General features: G+C 40.4%; 1 protein-coding gene across 1 annotated transcript; it reads right to left on the bottom strand.

Moving 5' to 3' along the window:
* Positions 1-6370: 6370 nt before the first annotated feature.
* LOC122045068 (noroxomaritidine synthase-like) lies at positions 6371-8391 on the bottom strand. The gene is made up of 2 exons (XM_042605123.1): positions 7036-8391; positions 6371-6926 (listed from the first exon to the last, which is right to left on the bottom strand). The coding sequence occupies exons 1-2, from the start codon at positions 8296-8298 to the stop codon at positions 6600-6602; spliced, it is 1590 nt and encodes a 529-aa protein (XP_042461057.1). The 5' UTR covers positions 8299-8391; the 3' UTR covers positions 6371-6599.
* Positions 8392-16825: the final 8434 nt, after the last annotated feature.

Raw genomic sequence — 16825 nt, 5'->3', positions numbered from 1 at the left:
CATATACTATATTTTTATTCATGTGAGGAATTGTTAGAAATGTAAATGGAAAAGAGATGAAATGGATTGGATTTTAGTCTCATATTGAAAGTTTGATGACCTTATTGTTAGTTTATATTGCTTCAGAAGCATGTAGATTGTTAATATAGGCATGGGGAGAAGCTCTCTCTCACGCGTATGTGTGCATGGGGTGCAAATCCAAGGCCCAAAACACTGAACCAAGTTAACTCGTGTGTAAATATGACTTGTGTATCAGATCGGTTAGGGTAAAAATTTGCCCAAGAGAATAAACTAACATTTTATCATTCAATTCAATCTTTTGCTTGCTCAAGTAATAATTGATGCATTAACTTAAAGTTAACAAAGAATTTGTAACCACCTGAGTGCAATGGTCAACTATTAATGGAGTTGGCAATAGTGTTTCAATTTAGACAATAAAGGCAATAAATAGCATTTAATCGACCATTTATCGCAGCCAAAGGGAGAGGCACCCCTATATAATTAAGGAGGCTAACTCTTAAGTAGAAAAGCAGAAAAAAAAACTCCATCTACTTTATTTTTTTCCCCAGTTTTCTCTCCCTGCCGTGTATCTGTAGGACCATAAAGTGTTGGGGGGGGGGGGGGGGGGGGCACGAGTCACTTTTTCATGTTTTCTAAAATCATGAGAATGCACAGCGAAAAAAAGAAAGAAAGAATCAAACGGTAACACAAGTTTGTTTTACTTAGTTTGAAGTCTTCGACGACTCCTACTCCAAGGTGTAGGATCGTAAGAAATTTAGATATCTCCACAATTGCATGATATTGTCCACTTTGGGTCTAAATCCTCATGGTTTTGCTCTTAGGCTCTACCCAAAAGGCCTCATGCCAATAGAGATATCTTTTCTCTTATAAACTCATGATCTTTCTCATATGTTTTCAATGTGGGACTATGTTTATAACCCCAACAATCCCTCCCTCAAACAAAAGACCACAGGCTTTCCACGTCCGATTCTCGACCCACCAGGTCTTCCTGCCCCTTTGTGCACAGTCGACGGTTAAACCTTCTGGTAGTTTGGGCTCTGATACCAATTGTAGGATCGTAAGAAATTTAGATATCTCCACAATTGCATGATATTGTCCACTTTGGGCCTAAGCCCTCATGGTTTTGCTCTTAGGCTCTACCCAAAAGGCCTAATGCCAATGGAGATATCTTTTCTCTTATAAACTCATGATCTTTCCCATGTATTTTTAATGTGGGACTATATTTGCAACCTTGCAACCCCAACACAAGGCTCACACTCATTCAGTGCTTTCGTTGAGTAATCACTATAAGCTCGAATAAGTTTATAAAATTTAAGTATAAGAGCAATTAACTAATGATACAGACAACAGGAAGAATAATTGCATGAGTGTGTTGGTTGTCGGAGCAGCCTTTCGGTGTCGTAGGAGTCTTCTCGGAGCAGCACATGAGTACAAAAGTCAGAGCAAATAATGTACTGAAGCTTCTAGTCGAAGTCCTTTTTATAGGCCTTTTTTAGGTGCCCGGACCACCCCCAGAAGCCTCCAATGAGGCCTATCTGATCTTGGGACTTTGTTGACTTATCCATGTCTAGGTGTTGGTCCTGATCTGGGCACTCAGACCACTGACGTATCCCTACCTCATCGAAGCTCTATCTTTGAAACTTCATCCATCTCTAGGGACCCGGACCGGTTCAAAAGCTTAGATGTTGATGTGTGTCGGCTTATCATAGTCTATCACCTCAACTCAACTAGTTGCCTATTCAGCCCCTTTCCAGGCGCTTCGACCAACTTCGAGCACCCGGACCTTCGGGCACCTGGACTGTGTCCAGGCATCTAGAGCCCTTTTTTAGTCATCTGATTTCTTACATCACAAGGTTAGTACAACCAAGTATAATATGTAAAACAGAGTTAGCATAATATAAAATAAAATGATTATTAATTAGTTCCTATCTTACCAAGACCAGGATCTAGTCATGGTCTCAGCTTAGACTTCCAAAATAGCTCTAAGCTGGACCAATGCCTATAGTCCCACTGGGACTCGTCCTCACTGGATCACTCTTCTCCAGTTACTTACCTCACTTACTAGTTATAGTTACTTAACTTGCCTCCTCGACCCACCAGGTCTTCCTACTAGAATTGTGCATCCTGACTTCAGCCAGTTGTCTAGAATCAAACATCCCGAATGGACTTCAGCCGACTCTCTGGTCCTTACTAACCCTAGTTGGACTTCCTGACAAAATCAAAAGAGCTCACTTCATCGATGCTCATCTCGAAAGAGCTCACTTCGTCTGCTTCTCCTTAATGACTTGCCATCAATGCAGGTCCGGCGTGTGCTTCGATCTCTGACGACGTTTCATCCCACATCGCTTTTAGATTTCTATGATTTGTCTGGATTGGCTTTTTGTTCTTCTCCTTGTTCTTCAACTTTGGGCAGTTGTCTTTGACGTGCCCTTCTTCATCGCAGTGGTAGCATCTTACCTTTCTTTTTATTCTTTTATCCTGCACTTGATTAAACTTATTAGTTTTAATAATTTTTTTAAACTTTCTTATCATAAAAATTGTTTCATCATCATCGAGAGACGTTTTAGATTCTGATTCGTAGGCACCGATTCTGTTGACTTCTTGCGAAGGTAGCACGCTCAGTAAATGAAATTCTGCTCATCCATTGGCTACGAAGTCTGCTTGCTCCTTCTTAGTCCATTGATATTCTTCTTTGTCCTTTGGTGCTACAAAACTATACTTCAAAATTAGTAATAAATGAAAGTTCATTTTGAAAAATGCCTCCATCTTTCTTTTCCAAATCGTGAACTCCCGTTCGAACTTAGGCAGGTATATGCTCGGTCCGCCCATCTCTTGTGCTTCCATCGACGGTTAGTCCTTCTGAAGTGACCTTACTCTGATACCACTCATTGGTCCCTTGCGGCCGACAAGAGAGGGATGAATTACCTGAGAATCAAAATGAACCTTTCTCAACTTATAGCGTGATTAAAACTAACACTTGTATAAAAAGAATTAGCAAAGTAATTAGGAAAAAAGAAGAGGCATAGAAGAATTTACTTGGTTTGTAATTAGAAGATTACTAATCCAAGATGTTGAAAAAGCCCACTAAAGTCTTCTTCAAGCGAAGATGCCTCTTACAGTGTTGACAGCTCACACAGTAGCAGAACAGACAAAGAAATTGATTACAAATGATGATATCTAGCTACTGGGATCGGGGCTATATTTATAGCCCTGATCAAGGTGTCTAGAAGGGTTTTAAGCGCTTGGATGTGGATAAAATTTTATCTACATCGTACCGATCGCAACAAGTATCTTTGTGATAAACTTTTTGATCCGAGTGCCTGAACCAGGTCCGATCACTTGGACCAAGTCCGGTCGCCCGGACCGGGTGAACCAACTTGACCAGGGGGCGAGCCCGAGGCGCCCTGGGTCCTAGCAGTCCAGACGCCCGGACCAAAGTCAACTTCTGGTTAACTTTTTTTCCTGGTCTTCGGCTCCAGCTCCTCTCGCTTGGCTGATTTCAGCCATCCGGAATAGGGCTCACCCAAACCCATTTTCTGACCTTCTCGAGCAACTTTCTTCCCCGCCTTCTCATCCCTTGGAACTTCTGCGCGCTTCATTCTCGTCTCACATCACACTCTTCCATAGCGCCTCGTCACTCGGACCCACCGAGCCCGTCGACTCTCTCATGTGTCGTCTTTCTCACTAGCTGCGGCTTTTTCTCTTCTTTTTGTGCTCCTGAGCTCCTGCATACTTAGACACAAGGATCAAACCATAACAGGACCTAACTTGACTTGGTTGATCACATCAAAACTCCCACGGAGTACTAATAGCCTGTTGTTGTGACCACGATGATCTTCAATTAAATATGATGTTCGACTTTCTCAATCGAAACATGTTGGCTCTAATACCCACTAACGCCTGGAAGGATATTGATTATCTAGTAGACTAATGAGAAGGAGGATTTGAGGAGAAGATATGAAGAGAAACGAAAAAAATAAAGAGAAATCCATCATTTTCTATATTTTATCAAAAAAAAATTATCAAACATAGAGGATAATCTCTCAAATAATTAAATGGACACTTATATAGACAAATTTTGACTCATAATAAGAAAAATTATCAAAATTATCTTAAATACCGCCAAAATCAAAATAGTAAAAATGATGTTTGGATCTTTCAAAAAGATACTAAATAATATTTTTCGAATATGAAAATTGAGGATTATGGCAAGGGTGGAGCCACGTTTGTGGCTACCTGAGTTGTAGCCTGCGCCCAATATGGGTGAGAGAGATTTACTTGAGAAGGAAGGAAAATGAGGGTAAGAGAAGGCTAGCCTAGGTTGATATCAGCAGAAAGAGGAGACTACCCTGGATGATGGTGTAAGCATTGGCGGAACGAGGAGGCTAATCTAGGATGACAACGTCAACCTTAGTACTCAAGGCCCATAGCTCAAGTAGATCATCCGAGCTGACTCTACTATTAAATTACGAATACCATCCGATAATAAACCTACGTACATGAACCGTTTCATTTTAGACAAACATCATCTCATGCTAATACCTAAATAAAAAATTATTACCTTCAAAATTCCAAAACTCTTTGGAAAATCTGTAGGGTCGATACTGCCTAATTATAAAAAAGTATCATCTTTAAAAGTCGAGCAGACGTTAGGAAATCTTTAGGGTTCATACTGTCTAAATAAAAACTTTAAAAATTTGAAAAGTCTTTAGAAAATCATTCGGTTGATACTGTCTAAATAAAAAATTATTACTTTTAAAATTCCAAAAGTAATTGAGAAAAGATAGTTTTATCATTTTAACGATCATTTAATACTGATCCCATAAATATAAAGGAAAATAAATACGCATATAATAGGATAAATTTTAGATGATCAGTTCATAAAAATTAATCCATAATTATTATATAAAAATAGTATGCATTACGTCATGTAAAGAAAGGGAGATCATTAAAATAAAACAGAGAAAATGACATTTTCAATTTTATAATTTATATCTTTTTTAATTTTAATTTTGTTATAAGTTAATTTATGTTTTTAGTCCTGTAATTTGTAATATTTTTTAATTTCAATCCTTTTTACTCTAAAATTATAATTTTTCAACAAAAAATATCTAGTATATAGTTGGAATATAAAAAATACACGAGTCATACAAAAAATCAAAATCTTCAAATTCAATTTACAATTCATCATTTTCCGTTGAAAAATTTCAACTTTAGACAAAAAATAATTGAAATTGAAAAATATTAAAGTTATATGATTAAAAATATAAATTGACTCATAACATGATTAAAATTGAAAATAATGTAAGTTACGTAATTGAAAACATGATTAAAATTGAAAATAATGTAAGTTATCGTAATTGAAAACATAATTTTCTCAATAAAAAAAAAAAAGGTAGATCCGCTACCTTAGCGGCCCCCCTAGTGCCGGCCCCACGGATATGGAGGGAGGTTCATGCAGGTACACAGGCCATAGGCGCATGGCGGGATAGATGTATTAAAATAAATTTGTTGTCATTCTCAATTAATGCGCGCATTAATGTCCAACAGAACAGGAAGTTGTGCACTTTCATCGCTTAGGGAATTGCTGTCACTTTCTCCTCCACGAGAAGGTCAACTGTCGCAGTCGAACAACTTTAATCTGAATAATGAATGAGTAGATATATAAAAGAAAGTTTTGAAAGGTTTAATAGAAGTATATATATATACGGAATTACTATGCTGCGGACAAAGTCCTTGCGGATCGCTGCGGACATGCTTCCTGATCGGTCTGTAGACCGATCAGGGAACCTCCTGATCGGTCTGGTGACCGATCAGGAAGCATGTCCGCAGCGGTCCGCACGGGCTTTGTCCGCAGCATAGCAATTCTCTATATATATATAGAGAGAGAGAGAATTATTACAGAATGATATGCTGCGGACCAAAGTCGACGGACTGCTGCGGACATGCTTCCTGATCGGTCACCAGACCGATCAGGAGGTTCCCTGATCGGTCTACAGACCGATCAGGAGGTCCCTGATCGGTCTGGTGACCGATCAGGAAGCATGTCCGCAGCGGTCCGTAAGGGCTTTGTCCGCTGCATAGCAATTCCGTATATATATATATATTATTTTATTTTATTAAAAATCTAGATTATTTATTAATTAATCGGGATGAACTCAAAATAAAATTATTTTAATTTTTTTTACATTTCTCATTAAAAATAATTTTAAAATCTATTAATAATTTTCTCAAATTATTTTATATAAATATTATGTACTTTCTCATAATTCCCACAATAAATTTTAAAATTCCTAATGATAATTATAATATTAAATTAACTTATATATTACATTATACCCGTAATATGTGTCCTCGATGTATATATCTTGATTATTTTATTTTAAAAACAATATTACCATACACATACATGAAGCTTAAATATTAATTAACACACATTACATTTTTTTGATTGTACGTAGTAGTAATTATACTTCCACAATCTTGCCAATCCTTAAATACGATCAATAAATTAGCGTTCCGATCATGCACTTTCAGCTATATATATATTTATCTTCCTCCATATTCGACGATTTCTATTAATTCATTGTCCTCCTCTTGAGCTTCACCGGCAGTCCACCCTTCATCTGCAGAATGATGGAGAGCTTGGGCTGGCCGGCGGCGGCGCCCTCCACCACCTGCACCTGGAAGTTGTACACCATGGCCGCCGCCACCGTCTTCATCTGCACGAACGCCACCTCCTTCCCCAGGCACGTCCTGGCGCCCGAGTTGAACGATAAGAACTTGTAAGTCGGCTCGTGCTTCACCTTCCCCTTCTCCGAGATCCACCGCTCCGGCCGGAACTCCGCGCTGTCCTCGCCCCACACTCCCTCCAGCCTCCCCAGGGTATACGCTGACAGCAGCACCTGTCCAAATCATACCATCCATATATGAATTGATTTAATTTTTGGAATAATGATTATTAATTATATTAATTAATTAATTAATTAATTAATTAGAGCATGCATGCAGCACCTTCGTCCCGGCAGCCACCTTGTGGCCGCTGGGCAGCACGTCGTCGCGCAGCGCCGACTTGTGCTCGAACGGCACGGACGGATAGAGCCTCAGCGTCTCGCACAGCGCCGCGTGCAGGTACACCAGTTTCCCCACCTCCTCGGCGTCGAACACGACCAAGTCGTCGTCGTCGTCGTCGTCGTCGGAGCTCCGGCGCAACTCCTTCAGTTCCTCGAGAATCTTGGATTCCACCTCGGGGTTCTCCGACAGCATCCAGAAGAACCACGTGATCGCCGTGCCCGTCGTGTCCCTTCCGGCGAGCATGAAATTGAGCGCCGTGTCCCTTAGGAACTTCGTCGACGTCCAGTCGTCGGAGTCACCGCCGTCGCCTTCATTAATATTGCTGTTGATGATGTACGATGAGAGCAGATCAGCTTTCTCGGCGAGATTCATGCTGCCCTTGTCGATCCTTTTTTCCGTTAAAGTTTGATTGATGAAACGATCGATTTCCTCGCGAGCGGCGGCGAGCTTCTTCTCTTCCCCGACGTTCAGGCGCTTCATGAGCTTCCACCACGCCCGCGGGGCGGCGTGGCGGAGGAAGATGGCGCCCATGGCGTCGTCGATCGCCCGCGCGAAGGGGACCGTCGGGAACCCGGCGGAGAGGCAGCGCGGGTCGACGCCGAACACAAAGGTGCACGTCGCGTCGAAGGTCAGCCGCAGGAAGAAGTCCTGCAGGTCCAAGACGGCGCCGCGCTCGGCGAAGCCGGCGGCGAGAGGAAGGAGGTCGGCGGCCACCTTGTCCCGGATCGAGTCGGCGACGAAGGCGCGGAACGGGCGGCTCGACACGACGGCGTGCGCGCGGCTGCGCTGCGCCTTCCAAGCCTCGCCGTCGGAGTTGAAGATGCCGTCGCCGAGGATGTCGAAGATCTCCGCAAACTCCGAGCCCTTGGGGTAGTTGGAGAAGTTGAGGCCGAAGATGTGGTGGACGTTGGCGGGGTCGGCGGTGCAGAGGTAGTCCATGCCCAAGAACCAGGGTCCCCGGAACCAGAAGGTGTAGCCGACGCGGCGGTGGAGCTTAACCGCCCAGTCGTGGACGCGGTGGAGGTTGAGGAGCGCACCGGGGAGCATGCCGACGACAGGCCAGTTCAGTGGCATCCGGTCGCGCCGCCCCCGCCTGAAGAGGCGGGCGAACCAGCCAAAGAAGAAAAAGAAGGAGAACGACACCGCGAGCTCGGTGTAATCGAGCAAGAGGAACTTGCCGGCGGCGATCCAGCTCCTCCCCATTGCCACAGCGGCTGCCTGTTTACTTCAGAGTGGAACGAGAAGGATCGTTTAAGTTTTGGTGCTCTCTCCGTCCCTCGCTGCCTCCCGTCTTATTGAGCTCCGGTTTGACTGTTGGGTTAATGGCTAAGCTAACTAGAATTAACAACGTGATTTAATTAATTTGTCGCTTCCTCTCAAAATGTTAAAAAAAAAAATAGACGTGGGGCCAAACAAAAGTGGTTAATTGGCAGGCGTCATCATTTAATTTTAGTATAATTTAATTAACTAGATCACGCATTTAATTAATTTAATATGATATCACTCATTTTCATTTGTAATTTTTATATCAAAATTGTACGTGTCTTCATTTTTATTCACAACTTTGGCTGCAGCAGCATTAATTCAATAATAGTGTAGACTTCATCACTATCACTATAGGTTTCATATTTTTCTGGTGTAGTCGTCATCGGGATTATGATGCAACGGTAAGGATTATCATTCGGATATTCAATAGTTTGTAGAAATTTTTCTTTCAAATAGAACATACAACTAAAGGATGCTGAGTTCTTGGCAGGGCCGACCCTGAGGCATGTCACCGGGGGCGATGACCAAAGGCCTCCGATTTTTAGGGGCCCCTAATTTGACATGCATATATAATATATATTATATATACTTAGATTGTTTTAATAAAAACCTATAAAATATATTTGATTGGATTATTTTAATAAAATCCCAAAAATATATATATTGTTGAATTGTTTTGATAAAGGTCCAATATATATATATATATATATATATATATATATATTTTCTATTAAAATTTAAGAAAAAAACTAAAAAAGATAAGAAAGAAAGAAAAAAAAGGTAAACGATCCTTTTTTTCTCTTTCCAAGATTTTATTTCTGGTACAATTCTTTCTTCATTAATTTATTTATAGAAGTCATAAGACTCTAAAGAGTAAAGAATGAATCTTGAACGTTAATTTCCTCCTTTCTTCTCCTTTGAATCTCTTCTAATTTATTAATTTTAGTTTCATCAACATCATCATTCATCAATATATAAACTTACAACCTAAGTTACCTACTTATCTATATTTTTTCTTATTATCAATATTCAATATTGATTTTTAATATTATATTGGAGTCAATATTTTATGATTTTTTTTTTACGGATTTGAAAGAGTTTAAATAAATCATCCCAATTTTAATCATCATAGAATAAGTTTTATCGATTGCTTCAAGCACAAACCAGCCTTTATTGTTCTTTGACTATTATTTTTACTGCTTGTGTTTGTTTCATTGTTAGCTTTGTTGCTAGTTTTGTGTGTTTTATTTTTACATTTGAAATTTGTAATACAAACATGTTTCTAGAAAAATATCAATCTTAGAGTTAGAAAAGAAACAAAAGATAAAGAGTGGAACAAATTATTAAAACTCACAAAGGTGTTCTTCGTAAGTTTTTTAAAGCTAGCTCTTCAATGAAAATTCAGTTGATGAATTGTAAGAAGAAAGTCAAGAAGAACTAAATGATCATGTAACAAATGAGTAGTAATTGAGTAATAAAAAAGAATTAAATAATCATGCAATCAATGAGGGGTAGAATTGAGAGAAAATGATGAGCATAATCATGCAACGAATGAGCATGAAGAATTGAGAGAAAATGATGATAATGATTTGAATGTAAATGTCTTGACAATTTTATGTATCGAAAATGAGATATTAGAAAAACTTTATTTTGAAAACCTTATTGATGATTTTACTTCTCAAAATGCTAGAAGATATAGATTTTTTATTTCATACTTATTTTTTTTATTTGTAGGTATTACACTTTTTTTTGGAGAAACTTAGGAAATATATTTTGTATGATGTTGCATTTTTTGAAAAATTTTGAGAAATAAATTTTGTATGTACTTGATCATATTTTAAATGAAATATATTAATTTTCAAGTTTTTTTATTAAATTATGTTCAAATTGTAAGTTAGTAAATTTTTTTCCTAAGAGGTCATTTTTCTCTTTTCGCCCAAGGGCCCTCAAAAGTCAGGACCGGCCCTGGTTCTTGGACTGTCCGCTACGAGTGTTTCCCGATTTATTCTGATGATCCATGAAAAATTTTTATGAGACCGAATCGATCATCCGAGACTCAATTATTCAGCTTTATTATTATTATTATTATTAATAAGTCGAGAGTACGATGTAATGGTAAAGGACTCAGAGCGCGAGGTTATTTTGTGATAGGAGTCGATGCGAGGGTTCCTCTCAAGGTATCCATAGTCAGTAAAATCTAGATCCTTCATTGTATATCTATGTTACATTAAAAGTAAAAAAAATTAATTAACTTTCCATTATAAAAAAAAATTCTCAATAATTCATTGATCTAGTATTTTTTTATTATATATATATTTTATTTCTTTTATATTTTAAATTATATATAATCGAATTTTTTATAAAATTTAAATTTATAAATTAACAACGAAATAATGCTACCTAACTTTTTTTTATAAATATTTTATTATTTTTATTTGTTTAAATAGAAATAAAAAAATATTTAATAAAAAAATGAAGAAGCGGCTCAGGCTCTAAGAGCCACTTCTTTGAAATCAATGATGGGAGGGAGCTCCTTCATAGCATCCACGTCACAGTGGAAACTCTTCACCCTAGATGCTCTTAGGGTATTCATAGTCATAGAACATCTCTATGAGTTCTTTCGTTGTCATATATGCACCACGTCAAAAGTAAAAAAGTTCCACATACATTTCCATTATCAAAAAAACTTTTTAACAACTCCTTCATAGATTCCACATTTTTCATTATATATATTTCTCTCACTTTCTATTCTATAATTATATATAATTAAATTTTAATAAAATTATAAATTATTTTTTAATATTTTAATAATTTTATTTTTAAATCAGAAATAAAATTATTTAATAAAAAATTTTAAAAAATAATGAAAAAGCGACTCCATGAATACGGAGTTGTTTCCTCATAACTACACGAAGGAGCTCCCTCCACTCTTTCACTGAAGTCACGTCACGGAACTTCCACTATAGATACTTTTAGATAATAAGATTCAATAAAAAAACAAGAGGAGCGTGCAATTCTTCGTAACATTGAGGATTCATCGATACTTTTTTATTTATGTTGATGACTAATAAATTGTTTTTATAAAATTAATTAGATCATAAGTGTTACATGAATTATAAATTATTTTTATAAAATTAATCAAATCATAAGTGTTACCTAAATTATAAAAAAATGATAAAATACTTAGAGAATAAGTAAGAACATAAGATCATCCACACTGAGAGCTCTCTGTGATGTGGCATCAGGGAAAAACCTCCCTCCCATAGTGGAGGGAGGTTTTTCCCTTTACACGAAGAAGCGGCTCCGTGATTACGAAGCCGCTTCTTCGTGTTTTTTTATTTTTTATATATATTAATTTTATTTTATTAATTATAAAAAGATGAGGAGAAATGAGAATTATATATAATGAAAAGTGTGGAACCCATGAAGGAGTTGTTGAGAGGTTTTTTGATAGTGGAAAGATGTATGAGGTTTTTAACTTTTGATAAGGCGTAGACGCGGCAACGAAGGAGCTCTCAATGGGCTCTAACCGCTGTGAATGTCCTAAGAGTTCAAGTTATAATAAGAAATAATATTACAAATGTTCCAACTTGAGATAGTTGATGGCTGAGCAACCAGTGCACTCTCTTCTAGTTCACAGTCGAATAGTCCGAGAAGAGAAAGAAAGAGGGAGCTAGATCATCAAGAGTGACCGAGAAAGGGAGAAAGAGTTAAAATGGAGGTCAAAGTGTCTTATTTCGCATCTCGACGCTCAAGTCAAGTCTATAGCAAGGGAGGTGGAGAAGAAAACAGTAATGAGAAGAAGTGGTTTGTAAATGTGTTTGCACAGATATGTAAGCATACAATGTTAAAGGAGGAATAATGTTTCTCTCTGTTAGGACCAAAAGAATTCAGATAGAGTATGATATTATTCACTTTGGACCTAAGTTCTCATAGTTTTGTTTTTGGGCTCTACCCAAAAAGCCTCAAACCAATGGAGATATTTGTTCCTTATAAACTCATGATCTTTCTCATGTGTTTTCAATGTGGGACTATATTTGTAACCTTACAAACAACAATCCCCTCAAACAAAGGACCACAGGGTCCCCCTTCAAGTATTGGGTCACTCTTAACCTGCTCAAGAACTCCCCTTGAGTATCGGATCACTCTTTACCTGCTCAGGGCCTCCCCTCAAGCATCATATCACTAACCTACTATGGGCATTCCCTACTTTGTTTAAAGTTTTGCCCACATGGTTTGATCTTGGATCATGGCTCTGGCTCGTGTTTTTTTTTACGGTTAGTCCGGTGAAGAGCGTCCTTGCTGTGATACCAATTGATGGATCGAAAAAATTTAGATATCTTCATAATGGTATGATATTATCCACTTTGGGCTTAAGCCCTCATGATTTTGCTCTTGGATAGAGCCCAAGAGTAAAACCATGAGGGTTTAGACCCAAAATGGATAATATCATACTATTGTGGAGATATATAAATTCTTTTTCATCCTTCACTCTCCTCATTAATTTGACATCATATCCCAGTAAAGAAAGTGTCCCATCATCATATCGCCAATGTATCATATGTGTTGGTGCAACCTTAGGTCAAGGTTGACCTGGTTGACCCGACTCGAGGTGACTTGACTCGAGTTGTATTTTGATGTTTGACTTGGGGAGATTGTCGGTGCAACCTTAGGTCAAGGTTGACCTAGTTGAGTTGCATGTTGATGTTTGACACTCGTGAGAGAGTTCTATTCTTGAGGTGAGACAAGAATAGATGATTGGGAGATTATTGGTGCAAACCTAGGTCAAGGTTGACCTGGTTGACCTGAAAAGTCCAAGTATGGAGACTTGGCACTGGAAAAGTCCAAGCAGGGAGCTTGGCACGCGAAAAGTCCAAGTATGGAGACTTGGCACTGGAAAAGTCCAAGCAGGGAGCTTGGCACGCGAGAAGTCCAAGTGTGGAGACTTGGCACGGGAAAAGTCCAAGTATGGAGACTTGGCACTGGAAAAGTCCAAGTATGGAGACTTGGCACGGAGAAGTCCAAGAAGGGAGCTTGGCACGAGGGAAAGACCTAACTGGGATGCTAGGCAGGTAGAAAGTCCTGGTGAATGAAACCAGGCAGTGGAAAAGTCCTAACTGGGTTGTTAGGCAAAGTCCTGGTGAGTGAAGCCAGGCAGTGGGAAAGTCCTAACTGGGATGTTAGGCAGTTGGAAAGTCCTGGTGAGTGAAGCCAGGCAGTGAGAAAGTCCTAACTGGGATGTTAGGCAGTGTGAAAATCCTGGTGAGTGAAGCCAGGTGGAAAGTCCTGGTGAGTGAAGCCGGGCAAGGGAAAATCCAGATAGATCAAGGATGATCGGACATCTGGTGTTGAGGAAAGTCCAAGTAGGTCAAAGGGATTGACCGGACACTTGGCGAGGAATTCTAGCAGGTCAAGGGAGTGACCAGATGCTAGGGATGAAGTACCAATAGGTCTAGGTTGACCGGATATTGGTTTGGAAGGTTTGGGACTTGGTTTGGGCAAAAACCAAGCTCTGGATCGGTCTGCAGACCGATCCAGTGATACGTTTGTGTATCTGATCGGTCTGGTGACCGATCAGATAACAAACAGAAGGCTGTGGGCTTACTGATCGGTCTGGGGACCGATCAGGGACGCTGGGATCGGTCCGGGGACCGATCAGATTCCACACAGAGAGTTGGGCAACTCTCTGTGAAGCCTTCTGATCGGTCTGGGGACCGATCAGCACAGGGCCTGATCGGTCCCCGCGACCGATCAGGCAAGCCCCAGACCGATCAGGCTGAAGCCTGATCGGTCCAGGTTCTAGCCGTTGCGTAGCAACGGCTAGTTTCTGCTGTGTCTTCTTCGCAGGTATAAAGGGGTCGAGGGCTGCTGCTGCGATACTACTTCTTCTTCCTTCCTGTTGCGAAGTGCTGTTGTGCTTGAGCTTTGTTGAGCTCCTCCTTGTCGAAGCTTCGCGTGAGCTTCATTCCACGACTGGATCAGCTGCTGCTGAGTTGCTTGTTGCATCTGTCCGTGAAGTTGCTACTTCATCCGGGACCCCAGTCGACGAGAAGGCAAGCTACTGTGTTTACATTCCTGTTGTATTTTGTTCTTGCTATTCTCTTGTACTCTTAGCTTGCTGTTGCAAGTGATTGTGGCGAGGTTTCTCCACCCACAAGGAGTTTGATTTAGCCGGTTTTCCGGGGACTCATCCACCGACGGATTGATAGGCTTCGTCCACCTTACGGACACGCCGAGGAGTAGGAGTTTCATCTCCGAACCTCGTTACATCCTTGCGTAGAGGTTTGATTTCTTCTCCTGTTTTCTTTCTGCATTTAGTTTCCGCTGCGCTAACCCTAGTTTGTAGAAAGAAACGCGAGGAATTGGGGTCGGCTATTCACACCCCCCTCTCTAGCCGTACGAAGAGATCCTAACAAGTGGTATCAGAGCCCGGACTGCCAGAAGGTTTAACCACCGACTGTGCACAAGAGCTATGGTCTGATTGAACCATGTGAGTACAATATTGACCTCGAACAAAGAAAGTGGGGGCTCCTATGTTCGGATCAAGAGGACCAGACACCAGGCAGGAAGTCCTAGTTGCGGCTAGGCAAGGAAAGTCCTAGTAGGTCGGGTGGACCGAGGGGCAGGAAGTCCTAGTTGCGGCTAGGCAAGGAAGTCCTAGTAGGTCGGGTAGACCGAGGGGCAGGAAGACCTGGTGGGTCGAGGATCAGACGTGGGAAGCCTATGGTCCTTTGTTTGAGGGGGGGATTGTTGGGGTTGCAAGGTTGCAAACATAGTCCCATATTGGAAACACATGGGAAAGATCATGGGTTTATAAGAGAAAAGATATCTCCATTGGCATGAGGCCTTTTGGGGAGAGCCCAAGAGCAAAACCATGAGGGCTTAGGCCCAAAGTGGACAATATCATGCAATTGTGGAGATATCTAAATTCTTTTCGATCCTACAAGTGGTATCAGAGCAAAGGTTTGCTCTTCATCGGATTAACACCCGGGGAGCACGAGCTAGAGGATGGATCTACTCGGAGAAGATGTCACCATTCCACCCTTCTACGAATGCGGTGACTTCGCGTATTGGAAGGTAAGGATGAAGTAATTTCTTATGACTAACATAATGAATTGGTTTTGTGTACAAGAAGGTTTTATTCCTCCGGTGGATAAGGAAGGAAAACCACTTGAGAAAAAGGAGTGGACAAGAGAACAAATTCACAAATCCGAAATCAACGAAGAGGTAACGAGAATAATTGAATTTTCATTGCCTACTAACATCTTGTGTAAGATAGGTTACAACAATGCCAAGGAATTATGGGATAACTTGGCCAAGTACCATGAGGAGAGCTCCACTTCAAGCCATGAAGAGGAGCCTAGTGAGCCAAGTAGCTCACATCATGGAGGGAGCGAATTGGGAGTTGAGGGCTACTCAACATCCAAGGAAGAAGAGGAGAGTTCCTCTTGTTCAAGATCGGAGCAAGAAGAAGATTCTACCTCCGGAAGGGATGAAGAAGAAAGCTCATCTCCATCCACAAACCTAGGTAACTCAAACACTTTAATTTCGAGCAAATTACATATATTATGCTTTGAGTGTAGGGAGTATGGACATTACAAGAGCAAATGTCCAAAGAGAGTTAGGAAGACTCCACCGGCGCCTAAGGTCAAGGAAGCCGGAGGCCCGATACGCAAAGGCAAGGAGCACGTGGTGTGCTTCCAATGCAAGCGAAGGGGACACTATAGGAGCCAATGTCCGAAGGGGAGGAAACCTCACAAGGACAAGGGATGCACATCGATAGGGGGAGCTAAGGCAAACCCTAAGGTATCTTTTAAGGCTCATTCGTGCAATTCTAGTAGGATACATGCTAGTAATTTTATTGCATTAGTCAATAATGATAAGCATGTTAACACTAAAAATCAATATATGTGCTTAGGTGCTAAACATGTCAACCTAGATAGGGATACTACTAGGAATGCTAATCCTAGGATTAACACTTCTAAGGTTAAGGAAAACCTAAGTAGAAACCCTAAATCAACTAGACACATGCCTAGGAACACCTCAAGAAAGAATGACAAATCAAAGCTTGAGGTATTAGAAAAGGAGAATCAAGTCTTGAGGTCAAGGCTTGATACCCTAGAAAAGGCCCTTAAAAATTTAGAGAAGTCAACTCTAGGGCCTAAGGGTCAAAAGTCCAAGGACAAGAAAGGTATGGGTCACAAACCTAAGTCCCAAGTGGTCAAGCCCACCTATCATGATGTTCCATTCGATTATGGAACAAAACCTAGGGCTAGGAAGACCACCACCAAAGTCACAAGGGGAGTAACCCCTAGAGTTGATCTTGATGAGTCCCAAATGACCAAGGCTTCAAAGCCTAAGAGGGTCATTAGGAGGGTTGCTAGGGAAGTTATCCCTAGTGAATATTTAGTGAACCCAATGAGCTCAAATAGGTATTGGGTTCCTAGGAGCATCTTCTCTACCC

This window comes from Zingiber officinale, chromosome 2B (assembly GCF_018446385.1).
Source record: "Zingiber officinale cultivar Zhangliang chromosome 2B, Zo_v1.1, whole genome shotgun sequence".
In the NCBI taxonomy this organism is placed as follows: Eukaryota; Viridiplantae; Streptophyta; class Magnoliopsida; order Zingiberales; family Zingiberaceae; genus Zingiber; species Zingiber officinale.
This window is presented reverse-complemented; position numbering and strand designations above follow the sequence as displayed.

What these genes read in the sequence shown, in the direction of transcription:
- LOC122045068 (XM_042605123.1), bottom strand. Translation starts at nt 8,298, where the DNA reads ATGGGGAGGAGCTGGATCGCCGCCGGCAAGTTCCTCTTGCTCGATTAC. An exon ending in AGGTGGCTGCCGGGACGAAG is followed by an intron (nt 6,927 to 7,035) that starts GTGCTGCATGCA and finishes TGATTTGGACAG; the next exon opens with GTGCTGCTGTCAGCGTATAC.